Source organism: Eschrichtius robustus, chromosome 15 (genome assembly GCF_028021215.1).
Source record: "Eschrichtius robustus isolate mEscRob2 chromosome 15, mEscRob2.pri, whole genome shotgun sequence".
In the NCBI taxonomy this organism is placed as follows: Eukaryota; Metazoa; Chordata; class Mammalia; order Artiodactyla; family Eschrichtiidae; genus Eschrichtius; species Eschrichtius robustus.
The window spans coordinates 93,746,339-93,762,855 of NC_090838.1; the positions used below are offsets into that span (position 1 = coordinate 93,746,339).

At 55.0% G+C, this 16,517-nt stretch overlaps 1 protein-coding gene across 1 annotated transcript in view; it reads left to right on the forward strand.

Moving 5' to 3' along the window:
- Positions 1-16,517, forward strand: part of NCK2 (NCK adaptor protein 2) — a 137,935-nt gene that overhangs the window by 99,467 nt on the left and 21,951 nt on the right. The window contains exon 4 of the mRNA XM_068564336.1: positions 15,201-15,910. Coding sequence (XP_068420437.1) covers positions 15,201-15,910 — 710 coding nt within the window. The remainder of the gene's footprint in view (positions 1-15,200; positions 15,911-16,517) is intronic.

Sequence of the window (16,517 nt, forward strand, 5' to 3'; positions counted from 1 at the left end):
AGCAGCTAGGATGTTAGAGGGAATCCTAGTGATACTGGGTTCCCTGTTTTACAGATGGAAACCAGGACCTTACTAGCAAAACCGGAGTGGGGTCTGAGTGTGACAGTAATCGTGTATCGGTGTTAACGTCCCGGTTTTGTGTGGAGGAGGAAGGATGCCCTTGTGTGTGGAGACGCACGCCAGGTGTTGAGGTGATGGGACAGGACGCTGGCGGCTTACTCTCAGATAGTTCAGGGAAAATAACGTCCTTTGTGCTGTTCTTACAGCTTCTCTGTACATTGAACCAAACGGGCAGACATAGAGTGGTTTAGGGACTACCCCAGGCCTCGGTGCTGGGTCATAGCAGGGGAGAGCTTGTACCTCGGGCTTCCTGCTCTATCCGGGCATCTGCGGTGCCGCAGGGCCTTACATTTGTCATCAGTCTTTCAGAGATCAGAGGATCGCCGAGGACCTGCTGAGATTGGACCTAACACACGAGGTTGCCACCCGGTGTGAATGTGCCAACCGATTCTTCCTCAGAACGGTTCCCCAGGACTTGGTTCAGAACTTCCCGTAATCATCCAGCAGGTTCCCTCCGTATCACTGGCAGGCAGGTGAGGGAACCCTGCTTCCTGCTGGACCGGCCCAGGCTGCTCTGTGCCAGTTCAATGTAGGCATTTTTGTTACAACAGAGATGGGGCGAGAGATGGGCTCCGGCCTCCGTGCTGGTGAGGCCGTGGGGCGATGTTCTTTCCGGCACCGCAGGACTGTGGGTCTTTGCTGTGATCAGAAGCGTTCCCAGTAGGGCTGAAGCAGGGCAGGCGATCTGTCCCGATGAGCCATGGGTGACGGATGCTGTAGTCGCTGGTTGTCGCAGGCTGAGTCGGAGGTGTCCCTCCCTCGCTCCGTCCCTTGGAAGTCCTTCTAAGCCACCTGGTTCCCCGCTGAGCGACCTTTGGGAACAATAACCAAAGGCTTTGAAACAGGGATGCAGACGTGCTGTCGAGATCAGCACCGTGTCACAGGGCGTGTGTGGATCAGACGGGGGAGGCCGGCTGCACGTTCTTTCATCCGGCGGGCAGAGTTCAGCCCCTGACTCTCTGGAGCCTGTGAGGTAACCGGAAGAGTAACCCTGGCCCGGATGCGCGGGGGTCATTAGGACAGTGGCACTGCCCCTCCTGGCCCACCAGAAACGGCTGGATGGGGCCACTCGGGCCTCTCTTATCCTTGCGGAAGCAGCATACATAGGAGGGTGAGGCTGGGGCCTTTTCAAATCCAGGCTCGGCACACGCCCACACGCCGGTTGAGCGATTCGGGGCGAGCCGTGGAAGCCGCAGAGCCTCAGCTGCGGCGTCCGTAGGGCGGGATAAGGGACCGCTTATCTCATCAGATGGTTGAGACTGAAATCCTTCACGTGAAGGATGCTCGGGGCTGGTCCTCGGTGGAGGGAGAGGCAGAGGCTGGGAGCAGGGGGCGTGTGGGAGGACAGTAAGTGAGCCGGCGGCACTGAGGGCCCTGGGTGACCCGCACTGGGGAGGCCCCCGTCATTAGGCCTGATGCTTTTGAAAAGGGGAGCCCCAGCGGTTGTCCCGTGGTGGACGGAGGGGTGGCCGTCGGGGTGTATGGCAGGCATCTTGATCCTGGTCCTCGGGGTGGGAGTGGAGGTGCCAGTGTGTCAGCAGGAGGCTGGGGACGAGACCTCAGGGTGGCCCGGGGGCATGTCACCGGCCCTGGGCATCGCAGGGAAGGCCCAGAACTCTGTGCCAACTGGGTGTGAAGCAGCAGGTTAGTCACAGGTGACTCAAGGGTTTCCAGCCTGAATGAACAACCAGCAGAAAGACCAGAGGGTTAGGGAAGTAGGAAGAGAACCTGGGCCGTGATGACGAGACGCGTTGGAGTTGATGGCAGGCCCTTCGGTGGGAATGTTTCACGCTTCAGGCGTGAGTCTCAACTTCAGGAGACAGAATTCAGATTTTTGCTGTCACATACGGGCTGTGCTGACGGGAAGCTTAGTTTTTGACCAGTATAAACAGTTCTGTCTCGGCCTGCAGGGGAGCCCTGGCGTTTGAGGCATTTCGCGAGGTTCCTCCACCAAGGTTCCGCTCCGCTGTGGTCTCGGGGGCTGGTCCCAGGCCTCCGTCTACTTTCTACAGCCGCCCCCAAGCCCTCCCCTGGCAGGAAGGCCCCGAGGAGGCCCTGTGCCAGCCGGTGCCTGGGACCCACAGGCTCCGTAACCACCATCTCTGTGCTCCCGACACCCACATCGCACCCAAAGCCAAAGGGAAAGCTTAATGCAGCAGAAAAATTCAACCCGAGACCCGGGACTGACGTCGGGTGCGTTTTCCAGTGTGTAGGCAGTAATAATGATTTCTGTGTGCCTCGTTGGTGCTGCCTACCTGTACACCTTTTTGTTTAATCTTCCCAGTAACCCTCAGAGGAATATAATGACATCCTTATATTTCACGTGAAAAAAATGCGACTCGGAGGTTAAGGGATGTGTGTGCCCAAGAACACACAGTAAGTGATGGGTTGAAATTCAAAGCAGTCTGCCTGACTCCTCAAGCTCTGCTATTGTTGGTCAGCCTCGGGGGTTGGGGATTCAGATTGCGGGGAGCCTGGGGTGGGGGTGGGGGGATGCTGCCTGCTTGGCATCAGTATTGGTGCATCCAGTCGCTCCCTGGTCCCACCTGCACGGCTGGGTTGGTTTTCTCCCACCCTTGCTGCAGCCCCTGGGACTCGAGGGGACCAGCTACTTCATGAGGATCGTTTTCTCCCGGCCCTGCGGGATTCACTTATCAATAACTGCCTGTTTCCTTTATACTGAGGGGAGCAGGAGCCATTAATTAAAATGATTCGGAAGCCGAACGTCCCAGGAACACACCTGCTTTTCCTTAAATCGATTCTTATTTTGGCAGCAGTTGTGTCGGCAGCAGGCACGTTCAGGGGGTCTGCGCGTGTGAGATTTCAACCGTCTTTGCCATTCACAGGCTCTTTGTGTGACACGGGTTTCTGCACTCGGGTAGTCCTCAGAATTGTCATCTCTGAAATGCCTGCCTTTTATAAAACTATTCATTGAAGACTGGCATACTTATTAAAAAAAAATTGGAAAATAGAAAAAGACATAAATCACCCGTGATCTTATCACCGAGAAATAATCACTGTTGGCATTTGCATCTGTTTGCTAAGTATTTCTACACACGTAGAATCAAAATCAGGTTGCACAGGTGACTTCTTCCTGGCATCAATACCACTGTCACCAGGCAGTCAGTCCTGAAACATCTACCCTCTCCGTGGACGCCTGATCGTGACACGTGCTGGAAGGGATCTTTGCCGAGTGAGTTTGGTCCATGCCTCCCAGTTCCTTAGTGGTCATGATGCTCTGTATAAACCCGAAGAGGAGAAGCTGATTCTTTATAGTGCATTTGTCTTAGAAGTAGTTTGGTTTTCTAGGTTGAATGTCCATAAAGAATAAGAAAATTACCGTTAGTCTTTTTACATGTCACTTAAACATACTTCCTAAACTCAGTCACCTTCTAAGCAATCAGTACAAAAAGTACCAAGTACATTTTTGTCACTTAAAGTGCAGAGCCAGACCACGCCCCATGAAGAGTTTGTATGTAACATGCGAAGAAGATTGACAGATCTCAGTTTGATTTTAAAGGTCCAGCTTCTCCAAACTATCATCTCTTCCCCGTATTAAAGCAGGGGCTCTGGGTTTTCAGAGCTGCATTTAACACTTGAGGTTGACCTTTTCGGTCTCTGTTGTATAATCTACCGTTGTACGAACCCGAATTACGTATTATGTGGCATAACTTAGAACTCTTCAGAATTCTGTCTTGCGAGATCGTTCACGGTACAAATGACCCGCCAGATGTAATGCCCACAGACTATGGAAACGTCTACAGCGATTGTGGTGCCAGCGCCCAAAATAAACTTGGATTTGTTTGCATATATCGTAAGTGTCCAAGTATTTAGAACAAGAAACGTAAAACAACTCACAACAGATTAGTGGGAGGATAATTAGAGACAAAATAGAGACAGAGTGTTCAAAAGAATGCTAATGGGAGAAAAGCCAGGAGAGGGGACGGGGAAGGAGGAGGGGTCTACACTCTCGGGAGATGGAGGAGAAGCAGGTGTGCGGTGACACGGGGTCTTGAAGCCAGACGCGCCGGCCCCCGGGCCCCTCGTGCCCTGAGGAAGGACAAGGACACCATGTAAAGCATTTCCCAGTTTCGTTCCCAGCGACTGGCACCTGGGTTGCTTCTTCTTAAAATTATCGTTTTTCTAAAGAACATCGATACCAGCCTTTCTTGACTCAAAGTTACTCAAGTGAGAGCCTTCGGTTTTAGAATAGAGAAAACCTGGACTACAGATGCTGAGAATTAAGTAAAATCTTCTCTCCGTGTTTCCAACTGCGCTTCCCCATATGGCCCGCACTCATTTTTAGATCTCATCCATATGTCTCAAACGTTCCTTTTCCCTGTTACACGCTCACGTCTGTCCCCGGGGGCCGGTGTGGGGCGCAGGGGGGTTTGTTCAGGACGGGTGCCGTGGTGCTGACTGCAGAGCCTCTGGGGCTGCTGGCAGGCCAACCAGGCCCCTCCTCCCCCGAGCCCCCCGCCCTGCACCCACCGCTGCTCTCTGTACAGGAGGGCACCTGCTCACCTGACCCAGGTGAGGCCGGGCTCTAATTGTCGAGCATCAGTGACTTCGAGTGGGCAGAGTGTTTCTCTCCTCCTCGCTGAGCCCCTGCTCACATCATCTCTGTCCACAAGCCGCTGCCCTGATCAGCCCCCGCAGGCTGCTGTCCCTCTCTCTCAGCTCTTAACTTCCTTTCTCTGCTTCCAAACTCACGGATTCTGTGAGCATCCAGATTGTCCCCCGTGCTTCTCACGGCTGGGAAGCCACCTGGAGGGCAGCTCTTGGTGAGTTTTCAGGCTGGGGGTCTGCCCGTGTTTCCTCCTGGAAGCCAGCCATCCTGGGGTGGCTGTTTGCGGGGAACCTCCATTGATTTTGTAGTTTTGGGCTTTTTTCAGGGAGCAAAGCAGTTGCGTGTCTAGCTTGGAAAATTTACAAGTGGGTGTTCATAGTGGAGCGTGAATTGGTAGTGAAATGGTTGGGGTCCTTAGGCACTGATCTAAAGTGACCCGTCCTGTAATGTTTAGCCCAACATGCTCAGCCAAACACTGGTGACAGGAGTTGGCTGTAGGATCCAAAAGGGCCACTTACGGTTCTTCGGTGGTGGTTTTTGTGTAGCCTAGTATGTACGGTTAAGTTTAAAAAGTGAAGTTCATTCGACACTTTGGGCTCTCTGTGTAGAATTCTTGAATCCTGGAGGGGGCTCTGGAGATAACCTGGTCCACAGCTTTTCTATGAAAATCAGGCACGTTGAGTAACTTGTCCAGGGTAACAAGGTGCTTCACAGCAGAGCCAGGAGCAGGCCTTGGGCCCAGGCAGGGCGCTGCCACAAAAGCCAGCCGGGAACGAGGGCCTGGAGGCCGAGCCCAGCTACATCAGGACCCCTTCCTGGAGCCGGCAGGGCCCTGGCCTCTTAGTAACCAGCGTTCGCCTTGTCCAGAGCAGCGTGTGGTCGCGGAAGCCCTTCTGTCCAGCCTGGGAAGATGGGGTGCCTCTTTCACTTCCTAACTGAAGGCCAGCTTTGCACTTGAGGGGGATCCTCTCCTGAGATGCTTCAGAGGGGCCCTCGTGTCTTAGCTGCTCCTGACCCAGAGAGCAGGACTGAGGTCAGGCTGTCCCGCAGGAGCATTTTAGGGAGAAAACAGACACGTGCGCATCTCCGTGGAGAAAAGCACCACCTGTTCTTTTCTCCAGCGGACCTTGGCCCTCAGCCAGAGAGGAAAACAACTTATGGAGCGATGAGAGCAGTCAACACCACGGCCACAGTCGCGCGGCTCCTGCTGTGTACGGGACGCTGCGTTCGGCCCCTTCCTCAGGCTTTGGACCCTCACAGCCGCCCCGCCAGTGCCACTGACGTCCTCGTGTTACGGATGCAGAAACGGGAGAAGAGAGTGCAGAACTGCCAGGGCCACAAGCCAGTGGGGCAGGAGCCGGGCCTGGAGCGGGGTCAGAACTGGGGTCCAGTTGTCTGCCAGCCCCTCGCACCCACCAGTGTGTCGTCCCTTTACTCGCTCGCTCTCTTTTGTTACCATATTTCATTTTGCTGAGCAGGCGTGGGCTCAGAAAGTTGCGCTTGTGAGCTCCTGCCAGGGGCTGACACTGCGTGGTGCTTCAGAAGGCCACGTTGAATCCCTGCACGTCCGCGGCCCACTCCCACCCCCGTTCTGCACGTTCAGAGGTGCTTGTGCTGATGCAGCAGGTATGTGTGTTGAGAGGTACTGAATATGTATTTTTAATTACAATTTATAATTACGGATTTTTAAAAAATTCTTTTCACTAGCATCCGTGTTACCATTTGACGTAAGCATTTAGTAGATCATCTTGTGCTTCTGAACCAGTTCTTTTCAGGCTTACGCGTTGTCATGTTATTCGCCTGCCTGCTCACGAGGGAACGGGCTCTCTTAGGGGCAGGGATGGGAATTCCGGCTCTGGGCCCTGGACCCGTGGACCCGTGCGATGGTAGCCTTTGCCCCCGACGCCTCTCCGTCTTGTGTTGGCTGCTGGCACTTCTGCCCGCTGGAAAGGGGACCATCTGGGCACGTGGATGGTGAATGGCTCCTTTGTCCCTCGGCCAGCTGGCGGCCCGACGCGGGCCGTGTGGATCTGCCACAGCGGTGGCAGCCCCCATCCATCTGATGAAGGCTCCTTCCTCCCCCTGCCCCGTCCTGGACCACCCCTCCCTGAACTTGGGGGTTCCGTACGGCACAAAAGGGCACGTTTCATCGTAGGGTGAGGGGTACGCACCTAAGGTGCACATGCCTAGGAATAAAGAAGTAAACCCCCTGGGTTCATGGCAGTTTCGGGGGTGGGGAGCATGGAGCCCCCGGTGTTTCCCACAGGCCGTACAGCAGGCTGACTCCGCTTTAGGAAAGGACAGTGGTTTTCATCTTCAAAAGCTCGATTTAAGCTGCTAGCGGGAGAAAGGCTCCTGGCCCGACTTTATCCTCAGCCCTTCACCTCCCTGGGGTCTGGCACATCCCGCCCGTCAGGAGAAAGCGTTCCCCGCGCTTGCTGTCAGGACCTTACAGGGCAAGCGTCTGCTTTGCTGACGCTGATGTGGTCCTGGCAGCGGCAGCCGCAGGGCTGCGGTTTCATGCGGGTGAAATCCGTCCCCGAGGACCAGCGGGACAGTACCGAGTGTCTCAGACCTGGGCATGAGAGCCATCACCCGGCTGCTCCAGGTGGCGCCGGCCCCTCCTGCCACTCACTCAGAGGCGTGACCGAGGTGCGACCCGCTGGGCGTGCAAGCCCAGGGAGGACGACGAAGCTGGACGCCTAGGGCTGCATTTAGTCCTCCGTCTTGGGACGCGGCTGGGAAGTGGGGTGTCCTCCTCTTCGAGTGGACCCGGTCCCTGTCAGCGAGGCAGGCACGGTGCCACGTGCAGTATCTTCCAGCAGTGACGCGGGGACGAGGGTGAGATGGGCCAGCTCTGTGCCCTGCCCGCCACAGTCATGCTGCCTCCGCCGGACGCGTCTCTGCTCCTCCCTCCCCTCCCCGTCCCCTCCCTGGGCCCCTGCCCGGTTCCCCCCCTGCTCTCCACACGTTCTTCACCCTCCCCAGGCTCGCACGTCCAGCAGGCAGCAGCGGTTGCGCCTCTGAGTGACGGGAGGGGCAGGTGCCACCTGGGGCAGCCACGCCCCAGTCTGCTTGGCCTGAGCCCCGGCTGGGTGTGAGATGTTCTGCACTGACCAGCCCGTCGCTCTCCGGGCTGCCCGGGGTGGGGGTGGTCCTCCAAGATCCACCTCGGATGGGGCCGGTGGCCCTGGGTCCCCGTGCAGAGCAGAGCAGAAGTCGAAGTCGGGGGGCTTCGGTCAGTTAGGCCTAACCTCCATGCCTCCCAGAGTCACAGACCTCGAGTGCGGGCTCTTGGAGTAAATATTCAACCCCAGGCTGCCCTGGGATTAGGAAGCACGGCCTGTGTCTGCTCACCCCCGCGCACAAGCCTGGGGGCTCCCCAACTTTCGCTCTGTTTTCTGCGGCGTACTCACCCAAGCATACCTCTTTTCTGAGTGGCGTATTTCAGGAGGTGAGGTGGGAGCAGAGGAGCAAGAGTGGGGGAGGGTCATTTTATTTTTTCAGAGCCCTTAATCGAAGTGACAGAGATCAACTCAAAAGTAGCTAAAGAAAACAAACAAACAACAGGAAGAAGAGGACAATTTAAAGAGGGATTAGCTCACATCACTGGGAAGTGTGGTTGGATTCCCGGGCACAACTCACGTCATCCAGGTGCTGTCTCTGTGTCTCTGGGCCTCTCCTTCACACAGGCGCCTGCGGGTGTGACTGGCTCCGAGAGCCGGTTCCCCCCGCCCCAGACTGCAGGGGGAGCTCTGCTCCGAGTCCTGGGGACGGGCCCTGCTGAGACCAGGAGAAGAGAGGAACTCTGTTGAAGAGGGATGGCGTAGAGGGTGCGGAACAGATTAAAGCAAGAGAGAACTACTGCATTGATCCTAAACGGTGGCCCTTCAAAAAATCCTTAAGTTTAGTAAACGTGAGGTCTTTTCAAAGCATAGTTTACCTTTAAATCCAACTCAGCTGTTTACCACTTAAAATGACGCGGTCTGCTCAGAATCAAATGCCCATTCCTGATGGTGCACGCGTATTTTTTTTTAAATTTATTTATTTTATTTATTTTTGGCTGCGTTGAGTCTTTGTTGCTGTGTGCGGGCTTTCTCTAGTTGCGGTGAGCGGGGGCTACTCTTCGTTGCGGTGCGCGGGCTTCACATTGCGGTGGCTTCTCTTGTTGCAGAGCACGGGCTCTAGGCGTGCGGGCTTCAGTAGTTGTGGCACACAGGCTCAGTAGTTGTGGCTCACGGGCTCAGTAGTTGTGGCACACGGTCTCAGTAGTTGTAGCACATGGGCTCAGTAGTTGTGGCTCGCGGGCTCTAGGGCACAGGCTCAGTAGTTGTGGCGCACGGGCTTAGTTGCTCCGCGGCATGTGGGATCTTCCCAGACCAGGGCTCGAACCCGTGTCCCCTGCATTGGCAGGCGAATGCTTAACCACTGCGCCCCAGGGAAGCCCGGCACACGTTATTTTTTTATACGGTTGTTAAATGCAGATAAAGTGTGTTGCACAGCACGTGGCTGGTCTTCCATGTGGTGACTGTGGACGTGGCCCCGTTGAGGAGCTCGGCTGCCACCTCCCTCGGCCGACTGTCCGGGGGCAGCTGCGGAGAGGCTCCTGCCTGGGACCCCAGGGTGGGGGGCACAGCTCACTAGAGCCGCTGGGGGCGGGGGGAGTAGGCTCGGTGCCCCTCCCGGGCAGCCTGCTCCCCGCAGCAGGAACCAGAACACAGCTGAGCAAGCCCGTCTCTGAGATTTCCTCTCCATCTTAAATAGCACAACTTTAGGATCGTAGATTCAAGGAAACAGAGGTGTTCTCAGAGCCTGGTCTTCACGGAGGACATTAGAATCCTGAGCACCCCTGAGCACCTGCCACGTCAGACAGCATTTTGCTTTTTTTTTTTTTTTAAAGAGTGATTTCCATTCCTTCTTTGTTCTTTCCTTGTGGAAGGTATGGCAGTTTATACATTATTGAACGAGCTGTAGAGAAAGTCATAACTTTGCGGGAAAAAGTTAACTTCACATCACCGAATGCAGCGTGCTGGCAGTAGGAAAGGTTTCCTGGTGGCCGCGTTCTCCATATCCTCATCCATGATGTGATGCGCCCAGTGCGGGCCGCGTCAACACCTGCAGCAAAACGTCCAAACACCACATTCTGTACAGTGGAGGACTTTACGATGAACTTGGGAACTAAAAGACAAGCACAGCATTTGAATTCGTCCTAGATCTTGTGAACACATGCTAGTGCTCCCCGGGCCTCGGTCCGTCCGTCGTGGCCTGGCCGGAGCCGCCTGGGTGTCCCGCACCACGTGGTCGGTACCCGAGGCCCGGGTGTGGTGAGGAGTGTGGCCAGCTGCTCTGGGAGGTGCTTCCGTCTGCGGCCCAGGCTGCCCCGGAATCCACGCTTTGGCCCTGGGGAGCAGGCCTTGGAAAGGGCCGGGAAGCACGTTCTCCCGAACGTGATCCAGAGAGGGGGCGAGCGGAAGCCCCGGTTAGCGAGGGCATCTGGTGGGCCAGGTCCTGGTTAGTTACTGTTCGGTAGGTGAAGATGGGCTGGGACTTGGCAGAAGGGGCGTGAGGCTCTTGCCTCTCCTGTCGGGAAAAATGTGAAATCATAGAAGGAAATTAATCACATTATCCTTGTTAAAATCAAAACACACATTGGAGTCAGGTTGTGTTTTTGCTACAACTGGAAGAAGGAGGTGGTCTGACTTGAATGAACGAAGAAAAAAAAAAGCAGAAGATGTGGGGAAATACACAGGCAGGGAAAGTGGGGAGCAGGGGAGTTCCCACACTGCCTCCTTCCCTAAAAGATAACGGATTTGCCTTTGAATTAGCACCTGGACGCCAAGGCTGTCCAGAGCTTGGGGCTCACACACAGGTCTCTGTCCCCGCCGACCTGGCATCTCGTAGCTGGCAGGCGGCAACAGTCACGTGGCCTCGGGTGAGGTCCAGGCAGGGGGAGATGACGGGGTCCTGAATCTCCAGAGCCGGCTCGTTTGACGTCCTTGTGATCCCGGCCGCCTGACTCTCCGGAGCCCTTCACCTGGTTTTCCTTATTCAGAAAGGCCACCCTGGCTGCTGGTGGGTGGGTCCCCTTCCCTCTGACACCTTCCTGCTCCCTCCTGCTGCTTCCCGGGGCTCCCCGGGGCTCCCAGCCCTTCGGCCCCGTCCACCCGGGCTCTGGCCTCGGGCAGAATCAGGGTTAGGGAAGAACTGGGGAAGAAGAGGAAACGGGGAGAGCCTTTGTCAACAACCCAGGTGACTGTTCTAGTCACACATTTCCACCCAATGCCCCCTCCAGCCTGCCCCAGCTGTCCCAAAACTTGTCCTGGGGCCCTGGCCTGTTGCTCCTGATGCATTTCTTATCCCAAACCTTCTTTCCCTAACCTCAGCCCCACTTCCACCCGGACACACAGGGCCCATTTCATTCCCTAGAATCAGAGGAAGGGTTCATCACAGTTTGGGAGGGTGCGTGAGGGGATCTTGAAACCCCATTTCACAGCCCTGGATGCATTTGCCCATGGAAATCATGACACAAGTAATGAGCATCTGCCATCACGCCTCACACTAGCCTCTAACGGAACTCTGCTTCTTGATGATTCTGGATTAAATAGGCTTTCATTGGATCACGGTCTGTCTGTGCCACTCCACTGGCTGCGTGTGCTGGGCCAGTTCCCTGGTCTCTTTCAGCCTCGGTTTCCCCATCTGCAGAAATGGGGGGAGCCTGGTCTGTCACAGGACCGTTGTGAGGTTCACATCATGTAGATGTCAGTGAGGTCGGGCTCCTCCCTACCCGCCCCCGACACACGCCTGCCTCTTGCATTTCACTGCGCCGGCCGCCATGTATCTCTGCTCCCATAAGATAATGTCTCCCAGATGCCAAACGCCTGATGGGCCAAGTTTCTGTTTGGGTGGCCGTCTGGCACGCAGGGCCACGGCCAAGAGTGTTCAGAGAGGACTTAGACCCTCTCCTGGTAACATATCTGAGAAAAAAGAAATTCAACACCCAGCTCAGTTAGTAAGAGTAATAATTGTCATTCATAAAGCATGGTCTGTCCTTTATATGTGTAATCTGAATTTAGGTACCTGTTTTAGGCTGATTTGTCCACCCTCAAAATTCATGTGTTGATTTCCCATCCCCCAGAATCTCAAAGTGTGACTGTATTTGTATCGGGCCTTTAAACAGGTAACTAAGTTTAAATGAGGTTTCTGAGGGTGGCCCTAATTCAGCATGACTGGTGTCCTGTAAGGAGAGGAAATTAGGACACAGAATGCAGACGCAGTGAGAAGGCAGCCGTCTGGAAGCCAGGGAGAGAGGCCTCCGAAGGAACCAGCCCTGCTGACCCTTCATCTGTGACTTCCAGCCCCCAGAACCATGAGAAAACACGTTTCTGTTGTCGAAGCCCCCCAGTCTGTTATGGCCCCCCTTGCAGACTGATCCAGTGCCATCGTTGTCCACATTTTAGGGTAAGAAAACTAAGACCCAGAGAGACTAAGTAACTTGCCCAAGAGCACACAGCTAATTAGTGGCTGACTCGGGATTCCTGCTGGGGCTGTGCTCTCAGTCACTCTGCTGTGCTGCCCCCAAGACCCCAGCCCAGAGTTGCCTCAAAGACTGTTTAGGTCATATTAGAGCAAAACAGGTTAATTTTCCAGGGGTGTTTGTATGTAGAAAGTTCCAGTCTTGATAGAGACATATAAGCTTCCCTTATGGGCAGGGAGTGTGCCTGTCTTATCTCACTCTCCCCAGAGTCTAGGAAGGTTCCTGGAAGGAGCTCAAGGCTGAAGTAATTAAATTGTTTTGTGTTTGAAAAAAAGCAGACAAAGTAGTATGTTCGTAAGTCAGCGGTATGACTGACTTACGTATAAGTGTCTTCCACCACGTATTACGAGGCGTAAGGTCTGCTGTTGTCTTTTCTGTTGATCTTGACACCTTTCCGCCTTTTTTTAATATATATTTTAATTTTATTGGATTATATAGTTGACTTACAATGTTGTGTTAGTTTCAGGTGTACAGCAAAGGGATTCAGTTGTACATATACGTATGTTTCATTCTTAGATTCTTTTCTCATATAGGCTATCCCAGAATATTGGGTAGAATTCCCTGTGCTATACAGTAGGTCCCTGTTGGTTATCTATCATATATATAGTAGTGTGCGATGACACCTTTACGTCTTGATGAATATTCTAAAAGCTGCTCTTCCCTGGCTCTTCAAGTAGGCTTCCTTGCTCACAAATTTGGAAAGGTCTCCTAGAGAGTTATTTTTAAATGTTATTTCTTGAAATCTTTGTTACCCATAAAAATTGCACTCTGCCTGGCCATTCCTGCTCGGCGTGCCGACTGCCCCGGGAGGTTTGAAGGCCTTCGTGCCCAAGACTTCTGGATGGAAGTTTACTTCCATGAACTGTCCTGTGTGCCTTCTGGATTAGGACGCCATTGAATCATCACAATGCCGTGTCATTGCAGAGTTGAACTCACCTAGCTTTGAGATCAAAGGTTGAGAGGTTCTCATGTTTTCAGGTGTAAAGCAAATTAACTCTTACGTGGAAATCTAAGTGTTTAACTTGGTCCAGTGTCCCGCCTTACTCTTTATTTCCCGTGCACTTGAGTAAGACGCTGAAGAACAAAAAGAAACGGCAGAAGCCATTAGCTTAAAGAATTGGTGTCTCGGAGCTTCCCTGGTGGTGCAGTGGTTAAGAATCCGCCTGCCAGTGCAGGGGAGACGGGTTCGGGCCCTGGTCTGGGAAGATTCCACATGCTGCGGAGCAACTAAGCCCGTGTGCCACAACTACTGAGCCTGCGCCTTAGAGCCCGCGAGCCACAACTACTGAGCCCACGTGCCACAACTACTGAGCCCACATGCTACAACTACTGAAGCCCAGGCACTCTAGGGCCTGTGCTCCACAACAAGAGAAGCCACGACAATGAGAAGCCCACGTGCCGCAACGAAGAGTAGCCCCCGCTCGCCGCAACTAGAGAAAGCCCGCACACAGCAACGAAGACTCAACACAGCCAAAAATAAACAAATAAAATAAATATATTTTTTAAAAAAAGAAAAAGGGTGTCTCCACTTGAAGACCCAAGTGAATGAACGCTTATCACGGGAGTGCTGTCACCTCACACTCCTTGCTCTGCTGGTGGCACTGAGCAGAGCACGTGTCCCGGGGCAGAGAACGCAGCCTGAGGCGGGTCTGCTCTGGAAGCCAGCGCCCAACTCTCCGTGGTCGGACACGATCATTATGCCTCCTTTTATGCCTCTGACCTCCCCACGTGGCAGGGGAGTAGAAGCAAAGGTAATTCTCAGGACCAAGCTGTCTTTACTGCAGGGAATTAAGGGAGAAGGAGGTACAAGCTACCCATAAAAGCGCTTTGGTGTCCTTTCAGGAAGAAACAAACACTTGCCAGTGGCCACAGTTTCCATGCCACGAAAACCTCCACACTGACTTAGCTGGCAGACATGGCGGGTGAGCGGCACGGCGGGCCCCTGGTCCAGGGGCACGTCCCCATCTCTGGGGCCGACGTGCCTTCCTCCCCTCGGCACGCTTTCTACAAGGTCCCGGAATTCTGTGCATTTTAACCAGGTTAAAGCATTTTTACCTTAGGGCTTTTCCAGCTGTGTTCCTCAGGCACAGGAAGGGATAATTTTCACACTATAGCTCAGCACTGACTCACATATGTGACTGAAGCAGCAATTCTATGTTTGATGCACTCTGAGATTTTCTATTTTGTTCCCTTTTAAAAAGAAGACAGCACCTACATTCAGGCTGGTCACAACCCCGTTAAACTGATTTTCTGATCCATTAGTGGTTTTTCAATCAGATTGTGAAAAATTCTGCCTTAGATTTAATGTATCGGCTATTTTTTTCTCTTCTAATTCACTCATCACAACTTGTGGGAAGTCTCTGCAGTGTTGAAAGAAAAGAACAGGAGGAAGGAGGGGTATGGGTTTCTGCCCAGTGGGGCTGCTCCACTGCCAGGTGGCCCTGGGGGGGCACTGAGTGTCCTCGGAATGGAGGAGAGGGTGCTGGCCTGAGCGCAGGCCAGCCCTGAGGGGTGCTGAGAGCTGGGGCGGCTCTGCAAGCTCATTTTGTCCAACTTCCCATCCAAAACGCATAAGACGTTTTCTGTCCTGATGCCTTGTTTTTTTGTTGTTTTTGTTTTGTCTTTTGTAGTAGTGGCACGGGGATGCTCTAATCATTTTCAGACTTTACACTGTTTTATCCTCTCGGTTTGCTGGTGCTCTAGCAGTTTTTTGAGGAAAGCAGAGAGATCAGTTTTGGTAATTCCCAGCTTTCAGGCATTTAGCCACTGTCACCTTCTCTGCTGGTGACTGGCTGGTCACCAGCCACGGGACCCAGTCCGACCTATCTCAGGTGCAGCTGCTGCCCCTTGGACCAGGCCCCGCCCTGAGCCCCTGCCGGGTCGCCGCACGCTGAGCCCCGTGCGCGCGTGGAGCCCATGCCGGGTCCCCGCGCGCTGAGCCCCGTCCCCGCACTGAGCTTTGCCGTGTCTCCGCAGGCCTCGGCAGGACCCGCAGGAAGACAAGCGCACGCGATGCATCGCCCACACCCAGCATGGACGCGGAGTTCCCCGCCAACGGGGGCGGCGCCGACCGCATCTACGACCTCAGCATCCCGGCCGTGGTCAAGTTCGCGTACGCGGCCGAGCGCGAGGACGAGCTGTCGCTGGTGAAGGGCTCGCGCGTCACCGTCATGGAGAAGTGCAGCGACGGCTGGTGGCGGGGCAGCTACAACGGGCAGGTGGGCTGGTTCCCGTCCAACTACGTGCTGGAGGAGCTGGACGAGGCGGCCGCCGACGCGCCCGGGGGCCCGAGCCTGCGGCCCAGCGCCGCGCTCAGCAACGGCCAGGGCGCGCGGGTCCTGCACGTGGTGCAGACGCTGTATCCCTTCAGCTCGGTCACCGAGGAGGAGCTCAACTTCGACAAGGGCGAGACCATGGAGGTGATCGAGAAGCCCGAGAACGACCCCGAGTGGTGGCGCTGCCGCAACGCGCGCGGCCAGGTCGGCCTGGTGCCCAAGAACTACGTGGTGGTGCTGAGCGAGGGCCCGGCCCCGCACGCCGGCTCTGGCCCCGCGGGGCCTGCGCGCGCCGGCCGGTTCGCGGGCCGCGAGTGGTACTACGGCAACGTGACGCGCCACCAGGCCGAGTGTGCGCTCAACGCGCGGGGCGTGCAGGGCGACTTCCTCGTCCGCGACAGCGAGTCCTCGGTGAGTGCGGGGTTGGGGGGGCAGAGGGGTGTGCCCGTGTGTGTGCACGTGTGTGCGTGTCTGTGTGTGTGTGTGATGTGTACACGTGTGCGTTGTGCACGGGGCGCGCAGGGCGGCTTGCTCATCAGGGACAGAGAGTCCTCGGTGAGTGGAACGCTCGAAGGAAGCGGAGAGTATGTATGTGTGTGCGTGTGTGTGCCATTCCCTTCTCAGGTGTGTGAATGGCCTCAAACAGCAAGGGTATTTGGGGCTCATGTTAAGAGGGATGAACACAGTTGGTCTGTGTCCTGAGACGCCCCGCTCTGCCTTGGGCTGAAATCCGCCTGGACTGCCCGGCCTTAGCTGCACCTCTTCTCCGGGAGGTGCGTTCTTGCAGATGGCACGGTAAGTACAGTGTGTTGTTAGCTTCTGAAGGTTTGCTGCCTCTTGACTCAGATCACCCCTGTTCTGTCGTGCAGACTCAAATGTCATTTTCTCCCCTGGTTTTTCCCGGTTAATGGCACCGTCTCAGCCCTGGCGGTTGACCTTGTTTCCTCTCTGGGTCTGAGACACATCAGATGTTCTCAGCAAGGCGGGCACCCGGTTTCTGACACAGCCTTTTGTTGGT